A 20,449-nucleotide genomic window follows, 5' to 3' on the forward strand; every position below is an offset into this window, starting at 1 on the left:
ACGAAGAGTAGCCCCCGCTCACCACAACTAGAGAAAGCCTGCGCACAGCAACAAAGACCCAATGCAGACAAAAATAAATAAATAAAAAAAATAAATTAAAAAAAAAAAGAATGCATTAAAATATCCTTGGTGAGGTTTCAAAAGGGAGTAGAATATAATGAAAACTTGCTTTTGTTACTTTATGTAATTGAGTTCCATAGTGTATCCGCTGAACTAGCAATGTAGTGGCTCCATTATTTACATATTTCCCTATTGGTAGATTTTTAGATTTTTTTTCCCTCTATTCATTATAATAATGATGTAGTGAACACCTTTGTCTATGCCTCCTTGTTTGCATTTGTAAACTGAATTTCTCTAGGATATGTACTTTTGAAACGAAATTGTTAAGTATTGTCAATTTTTTCTTCAGAATGGTCTATTAGTTTACTTTCCCACCTGTAATGTGTAAATGAGATTTCTCTTTTCTAGAATTAAAAAATTTACAACTTGATATATTTCAAATTTTCAAAAGAAAGCATGTTATGTACATAAGGTATTAAAAATAACATAAATGAACATCCACGTGCCCATTTCTCAATGTCAGAAATACCAGTACCTTTGAAGCACCTATGTGCCCCTTTGTGATCTTATTCTTTTGCCTCTCCTCCCTGCACAGAGGTAACCACTGTTTTGAATTTCATGTTCATCATTCCCATCTTTTGCTTTATAGCTTTACCACACGTGGGTGTGTGCTGACATTTGTGTCAATATTTCTTTCACTACTTGAGACAGGTCCTACTACCATTCACATGCTGGGTGCTTCACTAGATAGAACTCATGAGACTCCACTTGTAGTTAGTTGTACTCATGACTGAGATTTGTTATAGGCATATAGTCAGGATACACAGCCAGATCAGTAAGAGAAAAGTACGTTATCAGGCAGAGTATGGTGGAATCCATGTCAGGCTCTCCAAAGGGGCCACACAGAGTGCACTCTTTGCATCCAGCAGTAAAATGCTATAAAACATGTACAATCTTTCTGCCCTGGGAAGCCTTTTGAAATTTAGCCTGTTTTTATTGGGAGCTGGTTATATTGGTACGCTCTGCCCACCAAAATTCTGTATTCTCTGAAGGAAAGAAGGAAGGTGTTCACCATAAATCACATTGTTTATACAGTCTAGGCAGGCTGGCATAGCAGGTTCCAGTTGGTAATGGAGGAGACATTTTGAAAGCCAAGACTCTGTGTGCCAGCCAAGGGCTAGTCCTGTAAGCAGGTTTTTAAGTGATCAGGCCTGGTGCATTAACTCTTTCCTGCATAGAGTGAATCTCTAAATACTATATATATTTAGTGTTTTACATGTTTTTGCATCTATTCTGAACTTAACGTAAATGAGATTATATACTTGTGTGACTTGCTTTTTTTGTTTAACATAATCATTCATATATGCTGTAGTTTATTCCTTTCACTGTTGTATTTGTGATATTGTGATATATGACTATACGGTAATTTATTTATCCAATCTTCTGGCAGAATAGGTTTTTAAAAGCTGTTCAGAGCAACATTGTTTCTGTGATAGGTTATATGAAATTTCAGCTTTTCTAGATAATATGAAATTGGTTTCTAAGGATTTAAGTATGCAACTTTACCAGCTGGTTTATTGTTTTTAAAAATACTTTTTTTTCAATTTAAGAACAAATGTGTTTAATCAAAATTGGTAATTTAATAGAATAGATCTAATGTTGTATCTCTTTTAGACTCAGTGCCAGAAATCACATCCAAAGTCAGGTACAGTTTCTTCAAGGAAGAAAGAAGCCCCTCTGCAGTTAGTTGTGGAATCAAGTGAAACTGTCAACAAATCAGGTTGGTAGCATCCCCATGGGTGATATTTGCCTAGATATATTTAAAGAGTTAGGGGTTTCCCTGGTGGCGCAGTGGTTGAGAGTCCGCCTGCTGATGCAGGGGACACGGGTTCGTGCCCCGGTCTGGGAAGATCCCACAAGCTGCGGAGTGGCTGGGCCAGTGAGCCATGGCCACTGAGCCTGCGCATCTGGAACCTGTGCTACACAACGCAAAAGGCCACAACAGTGAGAGGGCTGCGTACCGCAAAAAAAAAAAAAAAAAAAAAAAGAGTTAGAAATGCTGAAGGTAGCACATATGTCAGCTTGAGTGACAAGGTCAGGGTCAGCCTAGGCAGAATTGTGAAATGGATGAAGTTGTTTCTGAGTCCCTCTCAAGTCCACTGTCAGTGTATTTAAAAAAAAAAAAAAAAGAGTAAGTTTTTTTTTTATTTTATTGAAATATAGTTGATTTACAATGTTGTGTTTAATTTCTGCTGCACAGCAGAGTGACTCAGTTATACATATATATTCTTTTCCATTATGGTTTATCATAGGATATTGAATATAGTTCCCTGTGCTATATAGTAGGACCTTGTTGTTTATCCATCCTATATATAATAGTTTGCATCTGCTAATCCCAAGCTCTCAATCCTTCCCTCCCCACTCCCCCTCGGCAACCACAAGTGTGTTCTTTATATCTGTGAGTACATTTTTGTTTCATAGATATGCTCATTTGTGTTGTATTTTCAATTCCACATATAAGTGATATATGTTATTTGTCTTTCTGACTTACTTCACTTAGTCTGATAATCTCTAGGTCTATCCATGTTGCTGCAAGTGGCATTACTTCTTTCTTTTTAATGGCTGAGTAATATTCCATTGTATATATGTGCCACATCTTTATCCATTCATCCAACAGTGGACATTTAGGTTGTTTCCATGTCTTGGCTATTGTAAATAGTGCTGCTATGAACATAGGGGTGCATGTATCTTTTCGAATTATCGTTTTGTCTGGGTATATGACCAGGAGTGGGATCGCTGGATCATTTGGCAACTTTATTTTTAGTTGTTTTTTTTTTTTGTGGTACGTGGGCCTCTCACTGTTGTGGCCTCTCCTGTTGTGGAGCACAGGCTCCAGACACGCAGGCTCAGTGGCCATGGCTCATGGGCCCAGCTGCCCCGCGGCATGTGGGATCCTCCCGGACCAGGGCACAAACCTGTGTCCCCTGCATTGGCAGGTGGACTCTCAACCACTGCGCCACCAGGAAAACCCTATTTTTAGTTTTTTGAGGAACCTTCATACTGTTTTCTATAGTGGCTGCACCATTCTTACCAACAGTGTAAGAGGGTTCCCTTTTCTCCTCACCCTCTCCAGCATTTATTATTTGTAGACTTTTTAATGATGGCCATTCCGACCGGTGTGAGGTGGTACCTCATTGTTGTTTTGATTTGCAGAATAATAAGTTTTATCTGATTATTATGTGGTTTTTTGTTTTAGTGATAGGAGCGCTGTTAATAGGATGTCGTAAGAGACATTAACTAAGAATTATTATAGGGACCATAGCTTTAAGAGTTTTCAAATAGATTTTTCTTTTTTCTTTTCTTTTCTTCTTTTTTTAAAAAAAATATTTATGATCTCATACAGTTTCTGTGGGTCAGGAATTCAGAAGCAACTTAGTTAGGTGGTGCTGGCTTGTAATCTCATGAGGTGGTAGTCAAGATGATGGCCAGGGTTGCAGTCATCTGAAGGCTTGACTGGGGCTAAGGATGTATTTCCAAGATGACACTTATGTGGGTCTGTTTGCTGGCAGGAAGCCTTAATTTCCTCCCATGTGGGCCTCTCCATGGACTCCTTGAGCATTTTTTTTTTAACTAAGGTATAATTTACATAATACTAGTTTCAGGAATACAACATAATGATTTGATATTTGAATATATGTGGTCAGTGTTCTTTTTCTCTTTGTTGCATTTCCTTCAGTCATTTATATGTGCTGCCAGTTTTTAAAGTTTTATTTGCATCTTTCAAATTAGAAAAGTCCTTCATTTGAGGTGAGTCAAAGATTTAAAAGAAAAAGCTACTAATCATTACTCCCCTCATCCTGCTGAGGTAGCCTTAAATCCTTCCATATCTTCATTGGTGCTCCTGAACGAACACATATATAAACGTGTGTGTGTGTGCACGCATGCTTTCAGAAGAGGCTTTTACAATTTCCTTTTATACCAGCAATGTAAGAAAGTACCTTTCACCTGATAGAGTATTCTTTTTTTTTTTTTTTTTTTTTTTTTTGCGGTAGGCGGGCCTCTCACTGTTGTGGCCTCTCCCCTTGCAGAGCACAGGCTCCGGATGCGCAGGCTCAGCAGCCATGGCTCACGGGCCTAGCCGCTCTGCGGCATGTGGGATCTTCCCAGACCGGGGCACGAACCCGTGTCCCCTGCATCGGCAGGCGGACTCTCAACCACTGCGCCACCAGGGAAGCCCTGATAGAGTATTCTATTGAACTTTTTGCCAATTTGATCAGTATTAAATGATCTCAGTGTTACTTTAGTGATTACCACTGAGTTTGAACACCTTTTCATAAGTTTACTGGCTATTTGAAATACCTTTTTATCTTTTCATATCCTTTGGCCATTTGTTTTTTCTAGTTTATGAGAGATCTTTAAATTGAGTATCTGTAACTGTTTATCTGTAATTTGTATAATTTATCTGTTATTTATCAGATATTTTTCCAAATGATCCCTAGACTATTACAGATTTTGGTTATAGTATCTTATATGATGGATAACATTTTTTATTTTAATTGTCAAATGTGAAGTGTGTGTTTTTTTTTTTCAGTAGCTTTTGAGTTATGGTCAGTTGTGCTAGTTCCTTTTATTAATTACATAATCCATTCTCATATGAATGTGCTACTTTTATCATGTATTAAGTCTCATATATCATTCAATATACTTTTTTTTTTTTTTTTTTTTTGCGGTACGCGGGCCTCTCACTGTTGTGGCCTCTCCCGTTGCGGAGCACAGGCTCTGGACGCGCAGGCTCAGCGGCCATGGCTCACAGGCCCAGCCGCTCCGTGGCATGTGGGATCTTCCCAGACCGGGGCACGAACCCGTGTCCCCTGCATCGGCAGGCAGACTCTCAACCACTGCGCCACCAGGGAAGCCCTCAATATACTTTTGAATTTTGGTCCATTTGTTTATTCTTAATGTCAACACAATACTGTTTTACTAATTGTAGTTTTATAGCATATGCTGATATAAAGGTATCTATTTATATATCTAGTTCTGATACATGCCACTATTCTGCCATTCTTAGACCTTTTTAATTTCTATGAATTTTGTTTATTCAGTTTCCAGTAAAATTTTGTTGTGATTTTAACTAAAGTTGCATTTAATTTGTATAGTAATTTTGTGAAAATTCATATTTTTGCATCATTTAGGTTTTCTACTTAAGAACAAATATGTCTTATATATTTATGTCCTTCAAAAGTGTGTGAAGGGTACTATCAGTAGCATGAAAGGATAACCCACAAAATGGGGGAAAATAATTGCATATAGTATATCTTATAAGGCAGTGGTCTCTAACCTTTTTGGCACCATGGAGCGGTTTTGTGGAAGACAATTTTTCCATGGACTGGGGGTTGGGGGGGCGGGTGGTTTTGGTATGATTCAAGCACATTACATTTATTGTGCACTTTATTTCTATTATTATTACGTTGTAAGATCTAATGAAATAATTATACAACTCACCATAATGCAGCATCAGTGGGAGCCCTGAGCTTATTTTCACTTGCCAGTCACTGATAGGGTTTTGATATGAGTCTGCAAGCAATTGATTTATTATGGTCTCTGTGCAGTCAGAACTCTTTGCTAATGATAATCTGTATTTGCATCTGCTCCCCAGTTCTACCTCACATTAGATTCTCATAAGGAGCATGCAAGCTAGATCCTTTGCATGTGCAGTTCACAGTAGGGTTCGTGCTCTGATGAGAATCTAATGCCACCGATGATCTGACAGGAGGTGGGGCTCAGGTGATAATGCGAGCGATGGGGAGTGGCTGTAAATACAGGTGAAGCTTTGCTCGCTCACCTACTGCTCACCTCCTGCTGTGTGGCCCTGTTCCTAACAGGCCATGGACCGGTACTGGTCCGTGGCCTGGGGGTTGGGGACCCATGTAATAAGGGATTTATATCAAGAATACATAAAGACTTCCTGTAACTCAACAACAACAAAAATAAACCTCCCAGCTGAAAAGAGGACTTGAATAGACATTTGTCCAGTTGGCCAATGAATGTGTTTTACCTGCCTTCACTAATCGAGTTTGCTTTCAGACTTGCATGTCCTTCAAGTGGCTTGTAACCTGAACAAGATATTTGCCTGAGTTGTTTTCTGGGAACTTCAAGTCAGCTGCATCTAGTTTGTGCTGAGCTGGTTAAGACTGAATAGGACCACCCTTCAACTGGTTATGCTTAAGGGTCCACTCCAGTAGCCTTTTGACCGTGCAGAGGCCTGTGCAGAGTGATGATTATTGCAACTTTTTTTCAGTCACCTTTCCCCAAGCTCCCCACGCCTCAGATCATCTTGTTTGGCTGCCTTGCAAATAAACCCTCTCTTTACTACAAAACCTTGTTGTCTCAGCATTTTGGCTTGCTATGCATCTGGCAAGCTGATAACAACTACATGAAAAGTTGTTCAACATTGTTAGTCATTAGGGATATGCAAATCAAAACCCCACAGAGATACCACTTTATACATATTAGGATGGATATTATTACTTTTTAAATAAAATAAAAGATGTTGAGGATGTGGAATTTATAGAAACCCACATGCATCATGCAGCCAGTGGAAAACAATTTGGTGGTTCCTCAAAAAATTAGGTATTAAGTAGCATTTCTACTTCTAGGTTTATATTCAAAAGAATTGAAAACAGGGACTCAAACAGATACTTATATCCCAGTGTTCATAGCAGTATGATTCATAATACCCAAAAGGTGGAAACAACCAAAGTGTCCCATGAACGAGTGAATGGACAAACAACATGTGGTACATGTGTAGAGTGGAATATTATTCAACCATAAAAAGGAATGAAGTTCTGATACATGCTACAACATGGAAGAACCTTAGAAACATTATGCTAAATGAATATACTTCTGGACTTTCCTGTTGTCTTTCCCTTAGTGATTTTTAGTCTTGATTTCTTTATGGCATAGCATATATACACTATGTCATTTTAGTTCTTTTAAATTTGTGAAGATTTGTTTTATTTGTTTTATGATCCAAGATATTGTCTGCCTTTATGAATGTTTCATGGGCACTTGAAAAACAAGTATTCTGTTGTTGAGTGCAGTTGACCATAAATGTCAATTATGTTGTATTACTAAGTTTTATACATTGTTTGATGCAGTTTGCTAAAATTTTGAGAATTTTTTGCATCTAAGTTAATGAGAGATAGTGGTCTGTAGTTTTCTTTTTTATGCTGTATTTGTATGGTTTTGGTATCAAGGTAATGCTCACCAACCTTATAAAATGAGTTGGAAATTATTCCCCCTTCTAATTCCTAGAAGGGATTATGTAAAATTGATTTTAATTCTCTGATTTTTTGGTATAATATTCTCCAGTGATATCATCTGGTCTGTGGCATTTCTTTTTCAAGAGCTTTTAAGTTACAAATTCAGTTCTTTAATAGTTATAGGACTATTTAGGTTATTTATTTTATCTTGGCACATTTTTGATAGTTTATGATTTTTGAAGAATTGGTCCATTTCTTCTAAGTTGTTGAGTTTATCAGCATAACGTTGTACATAGTTTTACTTTGTTATCCTTTTAATGGCTGCAGGATCTGTTGTGATATACTATTTTATTCTGGATATTGTTGATTTGTGTCTTTTTGCCTTTGTTAATTTTGTTACAGGATTATCATTTTTATTCACTGTTTTAAAAGAACTAGCTTCTTGTTTCAGTAAGTTTTTATGTTTTCCTGTTTTTAGTTTCATTGATTTCTGCTCTTATTTTTTCCATTCTTGTCCTTGGTTTGGGTTTATTTTGCTCTTTTTTTAGTTTTTGAGGTAGAAACTTTATTTTATACTTTGGTTTATAATCCAGTACTATTTTATTAAATTTGTTACTCAAAGTGTTCCAGCTTTGGCCATTAGAAAGCTCTTTCACTGGCTCCTATGCCCCTTTGATGGACCCCATTTTGGTTGTTATTGCTGTTGTTTTTGAACACTTCCTTACCTTCTGGAATTACAGGATGCTCCAGGCTCAACTTACCCTAGAATCAGCCATTTCTCCAAGGAGCCAGTGGTTCCTTTTACTGGAGAATGGTATTAGGAACCAAGATCTGGGTGCTAGGTGTGCTGTTTCTCCTGGGGTGTAATGCTTCAAGATTGTCTCAACTGACAGAGCAAGGAAATATATGTGTGTATGGTAACCGGTATATATAAACATATCTATAAATATTTTTCTGTGTAACTGTATCTGTATTAAGTTAAACATGAATTCATATTGATGTTTCCAACTGTAATTTATTACCACATGGATTATTATTCTTGCTTCTTTGCCTTGCTTATCTGTAAACGTCCACTCTGTGTGTAAGAAACTTGGCACTTACCACTCACCATCCACCTACTTAACTTTTTATTCCTATATACATGTATAACAGTATCAGAATTGTTGACTTAAACCCATGGAAAACCATTTTATCTACTGGAGTACAGTGCTTATGTACAATTTCTTTATTGTACTTAATTTACAATATTGTGTTAGTTTCAGGTATACAGCAAAGTGATTTGGTTATATATATATGTATATATGTACACATACATATACTTTTTTCTTGATTCTTTTCCATTATAGGTTATTATAAGATATTGAATATAGTCCCTGTGCTACACAATAAATCCTTGTAGTTTATTTATTGTGTGTGTGTGTGTGTGTGTGTGCGTGTGTGTGTGTGTGTGTGTGTGTGTGTGTGTGTGTGTGTGTGTTACCGGGCCTCTCACTGTTGTGGCCTCTCCTGTTACGGAGCACAGGCTCCGGACGCGCAGGCTCAGCGGCCATGGCTTCCCGGACTGGGGCATGAACCCGTGTCCCCTGCATCAGCAGGCGGACTCTTAACCACTGCACCACCAGGGAAGCCCCTATCTATTTTATATATGGTAATGTGTATCTGTTAATCCCGTACTCCTAATATATCCCTCTCCCTCCTTCCTCTTTGGTAACCAGAAGTTGGTATTCTGTGTCTGTGAGTCTGTTTCTGTTTTGTTTTATTTTTCAGATTTCACGTATAAGTGATATCATATAATATTTGTCTTTGTCTGTCTGACTTAATTCACTTAGTATGACAATGTTATGTACAATTTCTTTAGCTTTTAGTTTTACAGACTCTATTCATTTCTAACCTTACTTAGGTCAGCATTTTTCCTCACCCCCGTAAGTGAGGTTGTTTGTATGTATCATATCATATCATATATCATATCATATCATATGATATAGAATGTGGTATATGTAATACTGTGTGACTTCCAAGGTTAGGACGTAAAAGGCTTCTGCTTGGCTCCTTCCCTTTCTCCTTATTGCCCTCTTAGGATACACTCTACCTTATAACCCAGACATCATGCTGTGAGGAAGCCCAAACTAGCCTACTTGCAGACATACATAGACAGCAATATTCCTTCGGCCTGCAGCCAGCCTCAGATGTTAGACATGTGAGTAAGCAAGCTTTCAAATTGTTCCAGGCCCCAGACTTCATGGAGTAGAGACAAGTCATCCCTGCTGTGCCCTGCCAAATTCCGGCCCCACAGAATAAGTGAACATAATATATGGTTGTTTTATGCAGCCAAGGCATGGAGTTACTTATTATGCAGACAGAGTAACTAGAACAACTCCCTAATTCCCAACTGACATACTGTTGTCATATATTTTATTTCTGTTATCCTCTATTTTAATTCTGCTATGTATTTTGATATCTTTTATCTCTATAAGACTTTATTTTTGTTTTAATCAGTCAGTGTTTATATTTACACATACATCACTGTGCTCTTTATTCCTTTTAAAAAATGATTTTAAAAAATTACGGTAAAATAATATAACAAAATTTACCATTTTAAACATTTTTAAGTGTACAGTTCTTTGGCATTAAGGACAGTCAGGTTGTCCAACTGTCACCACCATCCATCCACAGAACTTATTCATCTTGCAAAACTGAACCCATTAAGCAATCTCCCCCTACCCCCCAGCCTCTGGTAACCACGCTTCTACATTCTGTTTTTGAATTTGACTACTCTAAATACCTCATATGAGTGGAATTGTGCAGTTTTTGTCCTTTTGCAACTGGCTTATTTCACTTAGCATAATGTCCTCAAGTGTCAGCCAGGTTGTAGCATGTGTCAGGATTTCCTTTATAAAACTGAATAATATTTCACCGTATGTATACCATATTTTGTTCTGTCCATTTATCCATTGATGGACATTTAGGTGGTTTCCACCTTTTGTGTTTTGTGAATAACATTGCTGTGAGCACAGATGTACAAGTACCTCTTGCAGCCCCTGCTTTCAATCTTTTTGGATATATAGGCAAAAAAGGAATTACTAGATCATATGGTAATTGCATTTTTAATTTCTTGAGGAACGACCAAGCTATCTTCCATAGTGGCTGCATCATTTTACATTCCCACCAGCTGTGCACAAGGGTTCCAGTTTTTCTATATCCTCACCAACACTTGTTAACTTGTTATTTTCTCCCTCCCTCCCCATCCTAATGGGTGTGAAGTAGTATCGCATTGTGGTTTTGATTTGTTCATCATTACCGTCATTAGGGAATTTTAAATTAAAACAACAGTTAGATACCACTACACAACTATAATGGCTAAGATCCAAAAGCTGGGTCTCTTTTGTAACTCCTATTTATTTGAGAGTTTCTGTCTTTTCATTTGTTTCAAGAGAATTTATAATTGAACGTTAAGACTTTTTTTTTTTTTTTTTTTTTTTTTTGCTGTACATGGGCCTCTCACTGTTGTGGCCTCTCCCGTTGCGGAGCACAGGCTCTGGCCGCTCAGGCTCAGCGGCCATGGCTCACGGGCCCAGCCGCTCCGCGGCATGTGGGGTCCTCCCGGACCGGGACACGATCCTGCGTCCCCTGCATCGGCAGTCGGACTCTCAACCACTGCGCCACCAGGGAAGCCCCGTTAAGACATTTTTATGGTGGTTGCTTTAAATAAATTCTTGTTAAATAATTCCAGCATCTGATTCATCTTGTCCATTTGCATCCATTGATCGTATTTTCTTCAGATTGTGTTTTTTCTTTTTTTAAAATTTTTGTCATGATGAATCATTTTGATTGTATCCTCAACATTTTGGTTATTATGTTAAGGGACTCTTCATTGTATTTCAGTCATTTGTTATAGTTGCCCTGTTTTGGTTTAATGTGAAGGCTCTTGCCTATTTTTGTGGAATTTATTTCCAATGACGTTTAAGTGTTTAGAGTTCTAGCAGTGGTATTTTGGTTTGTTTCATTTTCTGATGCTACAGGGGATTCACCACATTATCCGTTGTTGCTTAAGGCTTGAGGTTCCTAGCAAATATACCTTCTTCCAGCTTTCAGAGTTCTGTTATTATTGTTGGTTTAAGTTGTACTTAAAGGGAGAAGCAGGAAAAAGTGAGTCTATGTAATTTTGTTCCAGAACCAAAAGCCATTTTGGCTTATTTTAAATTTTTAATCTTTTCTTTTTGAGAGTATGAATCAGTATGAGTACTACCCAGCCATTCTACTTTTTCTTTGATATTTGAAGGTTAAGGGTTAAGAGAATATATATTTCTCTTTATATAGCTATAAAGATATATATGTCTAATATATATTCTCTTTGTATAGGTATCAAGATGTATGTGTATATAAATATTCTCCTTATATATACATATAAGATATATTTTATATATCTATATATGTATCTGTTCTATATGTATATGTGTATGTATATGTATAAAAATGTGCTCATCTAGCTGCCCTAGTTTACCCAACTCTTAACCTAAAGATTGAATCTCATAATTTTTCTAGGATTACCTGTTACTTATTTTAGCTATGTAAAGATTTATTTAAATCTTTAAAAGAATTTTTATTTTATTGTGGTAAGAACATTTTATTTTATTTTTTTTAAATTTTATTTATTTTTGGCTGCATTGGGTCTTTGTTGCTGCGCATGGGCTTTTCTCTAGTTGCGGCAGGCGGGGGCTACTCTTCATTGCAGTGTGCTCATTGCAGTGGCTTCTCTTGTTGCAGAGCATGGGCTCTAGGCACGTGGGCTTCAGTAGTTGCAGCACATTGGTTCAGTAGTTGTGGTGCATGGGCCCTAGAGTGCACAGGCTTCAGGAGTTGCGGCACGCAGGCTCAGGAGTTGTGGCACACGGCCTCAGTAGTTGTGGCTCCTGGGCTCTAGAGTGCAGGCTCAGTAGTTGTGGCGCATGGGCTTAGTTGCTCTGCGGCATGTGGGGTCTTCCTAGACCAAGGCTCGAACCCGTGTTCCCTGCATGGGCAGGTGGACTCTTAACCACTGCACCACCTGGGAAGTCCCAGTAAGAACATTTTTACATGAGATCTTCCCTCTCAACAGATTTTTAAGTGTACAATAGAGTATTGTTATGTATAGGCACAATGTACTCTAGATCTCTAAAACTTATTTATCTTGTATAACTGAAACTTTACACCTGTTAATTAACAACTCCGAATTTCTCCCTTCTCCCAGTTCCTGGCAACCATTATTCAAATCTCTCCTTCTCTGAGTTTGACTATATTCAAATCTTAAATAAATTTACTATATCAATAAAACTGTGAATTTTCTATGTTTGAGGATTTTATTCATTTTAGAACTGTGGAGCATGGACCAAATACACCTTTCAGTTTATTAATTTCATAAATTAGAACTCTTAAAGTACTTGTGTATTTTAATCCTTGATCTTTGATTATAAACTTAATGACCTGTGAGTCTTCTGGAAACTTTCTAATTAAATTGTTGCTGTATTTTAAAAAGCACATTTTGTTCTAGTATTATTATTTAAAGAGTTTTTAATACCTTCATGTAATTTTCTTCTAGTTCAGGCCCATGAGTTTCATCAGGAAATTTTGGAAACTGATGTTCATTCTAACAATACATCTGACTCGAGAAAAATGTCAAGTAAAAAACTAAAAGACCATCACAATGAAGCTGATGAGGAATTTTACCTATCTATTGGCTTACCTTCTGATCTGGATGCAAAAGCATCTTTATTGAAAAAGACTATTCCATCTGTTGCCCAAAAGAGAGAGACCTATACTTCTGAAAATTCAGTAAATATGCTGCCTTCAAGTACAGAGATTTCTCATAAAACCAAAAAAAGGTGAATTTTTGTTTATTTAAATGATATTAATCTTACTGTATTTTATCTTTTATGTTAAAAAGTGAGTAATTTAGTCTTTTAGGTATTTTATAGTAAGTATTGAGGAATATTAACATGTTTTGAGAAAAACATAACATACATTCAGTATATATTCAGTTTATATTTAATATGGAAGGCCTTAAAGTGTTCTTCAGAGAAGTTTGGGAGTAAACTTTTCTATGGTCTATGGAAAAGCATGTTTTTTTTTCTTTTTTCTTTTCTTTAAGATTTTTATTTTAAAATACTGTAGACATACAGAAGATAACACAATAGGCACTCACATATTCAGATTTGACATATGTGAATATTTTGTTATATTCAGATCTTTCTCTTTTTAAAAAAATGTTTTTTTATTGAAGTATAGTTGAATACAATGTTGCATTAATTACTGCTGTACAGCATAGTGACTCAGTTATACATATATATACATTCTTTTTCATATTCTTTTCCTTTATTGTTTATCACAGGATGTGTTTTTTTTTCCTTATAATAAGTTTTCTATAACTTCCTAAGAGAAACAATTTGTATTTTCTCTATGTTATTTCTAATTATAAGGGTAGGTATATATCAGGTCATCTGAGGGTAGCAAAGAGTAAGTTTTGTTGAGGATGAGTTGCGGTAAACCCACATCCATTTCTTGGGGCTTTCCCTTTGACCTTTAAGAAGCAAAATAGATTGTTCAAGGTCCTTTGCTATTGGGAACCTCCGCCATGAGTGTAATATCTTTCTAGGGTCTTGTGTGATTCTTGGAGCTGAGGAGTTAAGTACATTCTAAGATTTTGCTATTCACAGTGTGATCTGCAGCTCAGGATCGAGAGTAGTGGCATTATCTGGAAGCCTGTTAGAAATATAGAATCTCAAACCCTATGCTAGACCTACTGAATCAGAATCTACATTTTAGTAAGATTCTCCAGATGGTTCAAATTCATATTAAATGTTTGAGAACTAGTGTTCTAAGCTACACATTTCCTTGTTATATGATTTAGCCATTCTTTTTCTCTCTTATTTTTTTCTATCAACGAATACAAAATTTAATTTTTCTGAGCAATTTGCCTTGTGTATGTTGTGTAAGAGAAACACATCAGCATTTATAATTTTTAAATAAAGGCCCACTGGAAAATTTTGTAAGCAGTTGTATTGTCACTGTAAGGGAGTTCAGGAATACTTATAACTCAACAAATGGTGGGAACGTTCATCATGTCTTCCTTTTAACCTTTTAGGTTAAACTTTGAAGATAAAGATGATTTGAATAAAGTAGAAGTAATGAATAAAGTATCAGAAATAGAGGATAAAGTATCAGAAGGACCACAAGAGAAGAAACAGTTAGGAACATCTCAAAAAAGAATACAAGATTCAGAATGTGAAGATCAACCACAAGCTAGAAAGAGTTTTTCAACATTGTTTTTAGAAACTGTAAAAAGAAAAAGTGAATCCAGGTGAGTTATTAAGAAATGGTCCACATTTTTCTTTCACATTCTTTGAATAGTATCTAAGGATTCTTAGTGATATTTAACTAGAAGTTAATCTTAATTGACACAATTTTTAATTGAAATTATGTCTAACCCATAAGGAGAGAGTAGTTTCTTACCAGTAAATTAATCCCAAAGCCATCATTTAAGGGATATTAAATTAGATGTGAAAGAAAAGTTTATTCAGCTTTCATTGCTTCTGTTCATCAGCACTTTCTAGTATGTATGAGATCAAAGAATAAAGACAGTATTTAGAAATAAAATTATGTCAGGGTGCCTGTAGTCCACTGTTAAGTGTTTTAAATATTTTTTCTATTTCTTTTTTTTTTTTTTTTTTAGTTTCTGCTTTATATATAACAAAGTGAATCAGTCATGTTCCCCCATCCCTTCCCTCTTTCTATTTCTTTTGATTGTGTTAGTAAAAGGATAGTCCTAAACTAAGTTTTAATCTGTTTTTGCCTACTTAAAAACCTTTGGTGGTTCTACAATATCCATACAGTGATTCTTAACTGGCTGCACATTAGAGTTAACTAGAATTAATAGCAGCTAGGGTTGAGAACCACTGGTCTATAGAATAAACTTGAGATCTGTCAGCTGGTATTTAAGGCTTTCACTGTCACTAGTGAACTGTTTCTACCAACTTGTCATACATATTTGCAGTTGTCCTGGCTTTGGCACGCCTTTTCCCCTTGTCGTATGCCAATTTATATTTTATTCTAAGGTCCATGGTAGGCTTCTGATTTTTTCCAAGTCCCACTCCAGTGTTTTTTAAAATAGTTCTTGCCTTGTATTATAGTTTAGCTATTTTGTATATCTTTCTTAGTAGGTTAAGACATAAGCCCTTCTTTCCAGGAGTTTAGTTTCTTTTGTGTTTTCTGTGAGATCTATCAGAATGCTAGTGAATATATTAGGAAGGTTTTATAAAAAACATATTGAATGAATGAAATTCCTCTTTGGTTCAGTCTGTGTTCTATAGTTGACTCCTCCCTCCCCCCACCCCTCCAGTCTTCCTCCCACTCCCCCCGCCTTTGTGTGTGTGTATATATATACAGTATATATATATATATATATATACATATATACAGTATATATATATATACATATGTATATATGTGGCCTCTTTTATCCCTTGTATGGATGTTGCCCCATAATCTGATAGAAATACGTTATACTTAGAGGCTAATTATATCTATGTCCAAAAAAGTAATTAAGTATTTTTTAATGTGCTGGGTTTTTTTTTTAATAAACTAGTGAGTAAAGTGTATGTTTAATTGCTGTAGCCAGATGTAACTACTCACTATTACTTGTGCTTTCCTGCTCCTTTTCTGTGCTTATGCTCTTCCTTATGATTGTCTTTCTTGTATTTCCTCATGACCAAATCATATCCATTCTTCAAGATCCAACTCAAATGCCACAGAGTCTTTCTTGATTTTTTCCACCTAGCCAGAAGTCATCTTTCTCTATTCTCAATTTTAATAGTGTTGTCTAGTCCATTTGAGCTGCTAAACAGACCATCACAGTCTGGGTGGCTTACAAACAACAGAAATTTACATTTCACAGTGCTGGAGGCTGGGAAGTCCAAGATCAAGGCTCAGGTAGATTCACTGTCTGGTGAGGCTTGCTTCCTGGTTCATGGATGTCTGTCTTATTGCTATAACCTCAAATGGTAGAAGGTAGTGAGGGGGCTTTCTGGGGTCTCTTTTATAAAGATACTAATTCATTTATGAGCCATTCCACCCTAATGACCTAATCACTTCCTAAAGTCCCCACCCTCAAATACCATCATACTGGGGATTAGGTTTCAATTTATGAATTTTTGAAGGGTGTAAACATTTGATCTATAGTAAGTGTCAAAGTTGTTTCCTAAGGATATCTTTGGTTTGAATAACCTTGAAGTTATGGAAGTCTCTTGAACAGAGGAGTGGATTTAGAGAGTTCTTGTTTGGGAGTTCTGGTTTGGGAAGGCTTTATTTTTAAATACTTAGCATTACTTCTTTAATATATAGAATTAATAGATATTACAGATAACATACAGTAAAGCAAATTAAACATTTATATCAGAGTGGCTTTTTCTTTAAGTGCTGAAAAATAATATTTCTGTTTAAACATGGTCTTCTATTTATATATTATGTGGTCTATTTATAGTGACTTTGCTTTTTTATTAGATTTTCTAGAGTTTTCTAATTATATAAACTTGTAAGAGTCTACCTATTAGAAGACAGTATATTTCTTAGCATATATGTGTATAAATTTTTTACATTATAAGATTTATCAGGGGTTTGAGATTAGAGAAGTAGAGAAGGCATTTTCATTTTATAATCTTTTTTTATATCTTAAAAATGAGAAAAAAACTAGACATGATAATCCAGTTCTTCCATTCTTCCTTTTCTTCTACTGTGTATAAAAATAGTTAAGCATCCTTACTCAAGTGAAAGAGGCAGAAACAGGAGTGTATATGCTGGCTTTGGAATTTGGATGTTTACCCTAGGTGTTTATTTTTGCATATTCACTCCAATATGTGGTTTGCTCAAGGCTGTTGTCATAAAAAGGAGGGAAGTGCAAAATGACTCCATCAGATTACCATCTTTTGAATAATTCCATCCTTCTTTAGAAAACTTTTCCAACTAATTGGAAGAGATGCTGTGTAATCCCAGTGTGCTTACCTTTCTAGATACACTTCATTTATTTCTATACTCTGATTACAGTATTAAAACACATATGAAAATGTGTGAATTATCCAACTTGGAGTGAATTTTTACATAATATAATTTAGTCTGTAATTTTGTTGTGTTTTCTTAGACTATTAGACTAGAAGGTATCTCAGAAATAATCTTGTTTTGGATGTTAAGGGATTCAGGCCCCAAGAGACATCTATATAAACAAAATTTAATATAACATTATATATAATAATGGCATGCATTTTTGTACTATAAGTCAATGTATCTGGGCTATATTTATACATCTCTGGGTTTTATCTGTTTAATGTATGTAATGAATGGAGGAATGCCAAATTAGTTGATACAGTAGAGATTCCTTCCAGCTCTAAATTTCTGTGATCCCATTAGGGTAATAAATGAGTATGCTCAGATATTATAGAAATGTAAAAGGAGGGAAGAATTTTTTAAAAAAACTATTTATTTACCTATTTATATTTGGCTGCGTTGGGTCTTAGTTGCGGCACACAGAGTCTTTCGTTGTGGCGCGTGGGCTCATTGTGGTGCATGGGCTTCTCTCTAGTTGTGGCGTGCGGGCTCAGTAGTTGCAGCACATGGCCTCAGTAGTTGTGGCGTACAGGCTTAGTTGCCCCATGGCATGTGAGATCTTAGTTTCCTGACCAGGGATCGAACCCACATCCCCTGCGTTGAAAGGCGGATCCTTAACCAGTGGACCACCAGGGAAGTCCCAGGAAGGATTTTAATGGGGAAGGAAAAATTGAGGAGACATGTGAACTGCTCTTTAAAGCAAAGGTAAAAGCTTTACTTTTTGAGCTATTATTTATTGTAACATTCTGTTTTAGTTCTGTTGTTAGGCATATAGCAACTGCTCCACCTCATTTATCTCCTGCAAATAATATGAAGTTATTAGAAGATGAATTTATAATTGATGAATCAGATACAAGTTTTGCCAATCAACCATGGATTACTATACCAAGAAAGACTGGGCCTCTGAAACAATGCACAGTATCTCCTGCTGAGAGCACTGTACTCCTTCAAAGGAAGAAGTCAAGAGAAAAACATGACAGTGTATCATCTACAGGTTTGAAAAGTGGCAAACATCCTGGTAAAGCTCACCCAGTAGAGAAATCTCAGTCTTCTGAACAAAAAATACTCGGTGGGAGTTGTGCTTTGACAGATGAAATGGAAAATAATTGTAAATCTTCAAAATATGAAATGTATTCTGAGAATGCAAAAAAATCATCTGGAAACAAAAGGACTATAAAACAAAAACGGGGAACAAAATTTAAGGCCAGTGTAGTTGAAGAACAAGTTGACATGGAACAATCTAAAGGTAGAAATATAAATATATCACATATTGCCCAAGACAGGTTACAAAGAAATTCAGACCGAAATATGGACGAGGGTGAAGAGATAAGTGTTCACACTTCCAAAAAACAGTTGCTACCTCTGGGTAAGTATTTATATGTATAAATACTTATAACGTGAGTATTTATATGTAATGTAAAGTGGTAGAATATTATTCTACCACTTTGTGTTTTTGTGATACTCCTATTTAGCTTTGGGAAGTAGGCAAAGTAAACTTATATCTATACAGAGCCTCAAAAGCCTACAAACTCTTTTCTAGAATCTCTTTATTTTACATATAATTCAACTCCAGGTCACTTGACTTTTGTGTAGCTTCTAAAACGGCAGCATATATAAAGGGAAAAGTAAAAGGTAAAGGCTTAGTAAACCAGGTGGTTACCATAACACAAATAAGACAGCATCATATATTCTTGAGGTTTATTAAAATATAAATTGGGAAAAAATTAAGCTAGTGGGGCTAGTTCTTGTAGATAAAAATTAATACTCTTCTATTCCATTATTTACTCATTATTTATTTATTATCCAAACTGGGACATTTGAGAATGGGAGAGGATGTCAGGACAGTAAACATAAACTGGGATTGTCCTGTCAAACCAAATATGTCAAACCAAAATATGGCCACTCTTCTTATGTCATCACTGTATAGTGATTGAGATTTGTAATGGTGACACTATCATGAAGAAAAGATCGATTTGTGCTTTTTGTATCACTTTTTTTTATTGAAGTATAGTTGTGTTTCAGATGTACAGCAAAGTGAATCAGTTATACACGCACACACACACACACATATTCTTTTTCATGTTCTTTTCCGTATTAGGTTATTACAAAATTTTGAGTATAGTTCCCTGTGCTATATAATAGGTACTTGTTGGTTATCTATTTCATATATAATAGTGTGTATATGTTAATTCCAAACTCCTAATTTATCTGCCGTTCCCCCCACCTTTCCCCTTTGGTAACCATAAGTTTGTTTTGTATGTCTGAGTCTATTTCTGTTTTGAAAATAAGTTCATTTGTATCTTTTTTTTTGGTAGATCCACATATAAGGGACGTTATATGATATTTGTCTTTGTCTGGCTTAGTTTGCTTAGTATGATAATCTCTGGGTCCATCCATGTTGCTGCAAATGGCATTGTTTCATTCTTTTTTTATGGCTGAGTAATATTCCATAGTGTATGTGTGTATGTATATGTGTGTATGTGTGTGTGTGTGTGTATATACACACATACATACACACATATATTATACATTACACCTTCTTTATCCATTCATCTGTGGATGGACATTTAGGTTGCTTCCATGTCTTGGCTATAGTAAATAGTGCTGTAGTGAACATTGGGGTGCATGTATCTTTTCCAATTACGGTTTTCTCTGGATATATGTCCAAGAGTGGGATTGCAGATCATATGGTAACGCTATCTTTAGTTTTTTTTTTTAACCTCTTTATTGGAGTATAATTGCTGTCTTTAGTTTTTTAAGGAACTTCCATACTGTACTCCACAGTGGCTGCACCAATTTACATTCCCACCAACAGGGTAGGGAGGGTTCCTTTTCCTCCACACCCTCTCCAGCATTTGCTATTTGTAGACTTTTTGATGATGGCCATTCAGACTGGTGCGAGGTGATACCTCGTAGTTTTGATTTGCATTTCTCTAATAATTTACAGTGTTGAACATCTTTTCATGTGCCTCTTGGCCATCTGTATGTCTTCCTTGGAG

The 20,449-nt window shown here is 36.0% G+C and overlaps 1 protein-coding gene across 2 annotated transcripts in view; it reads left to right on the forward strand.

Annotated features, from left to right (window-relative positions):
• CENPC (centromere protein C) overlaps window positions 1–20,449 on the forward strand; it is a 92,272-nt gene that overhangs the window by 19,353 nt on the left and 52,470 nt on the right. For both annotated transcript variants that reach the window (XM_081249480.1, XM_081249481.1), the window contains exons 5-8: window positions 1,735–1,840; window positions 12,898–13,180; window positions 14,440–14,655; window positions 18,206–18,816. In XM_081249480.1, the coding sequence (XP_081105606.1) occupies window positions 1,735–1,840; window positions 12,898–13,180; window positions 14,440–14,655; window positions 18,206–18,816 (1,216 nt within the window). The remainder of the gene's footprint in view (window positions 1–1,734; window positions 1,841–12,897; window positions 13,181–14,439; window positions 14,656–18,205; window positions 18,817–20,449) is intronic.

Source organism: Mesoplodon bidens (assembly GCF_964165515.1).
Source record: "Mesoplodon bidens genome assembly, chromosome: 1".
NCBI classification, from domain to species: Eukaryota; Metazoa; Chordata; class Mammalia; order Artiodactyla; family Ziphiidae; genus Mesoplodon; species Mesoplodon bidens.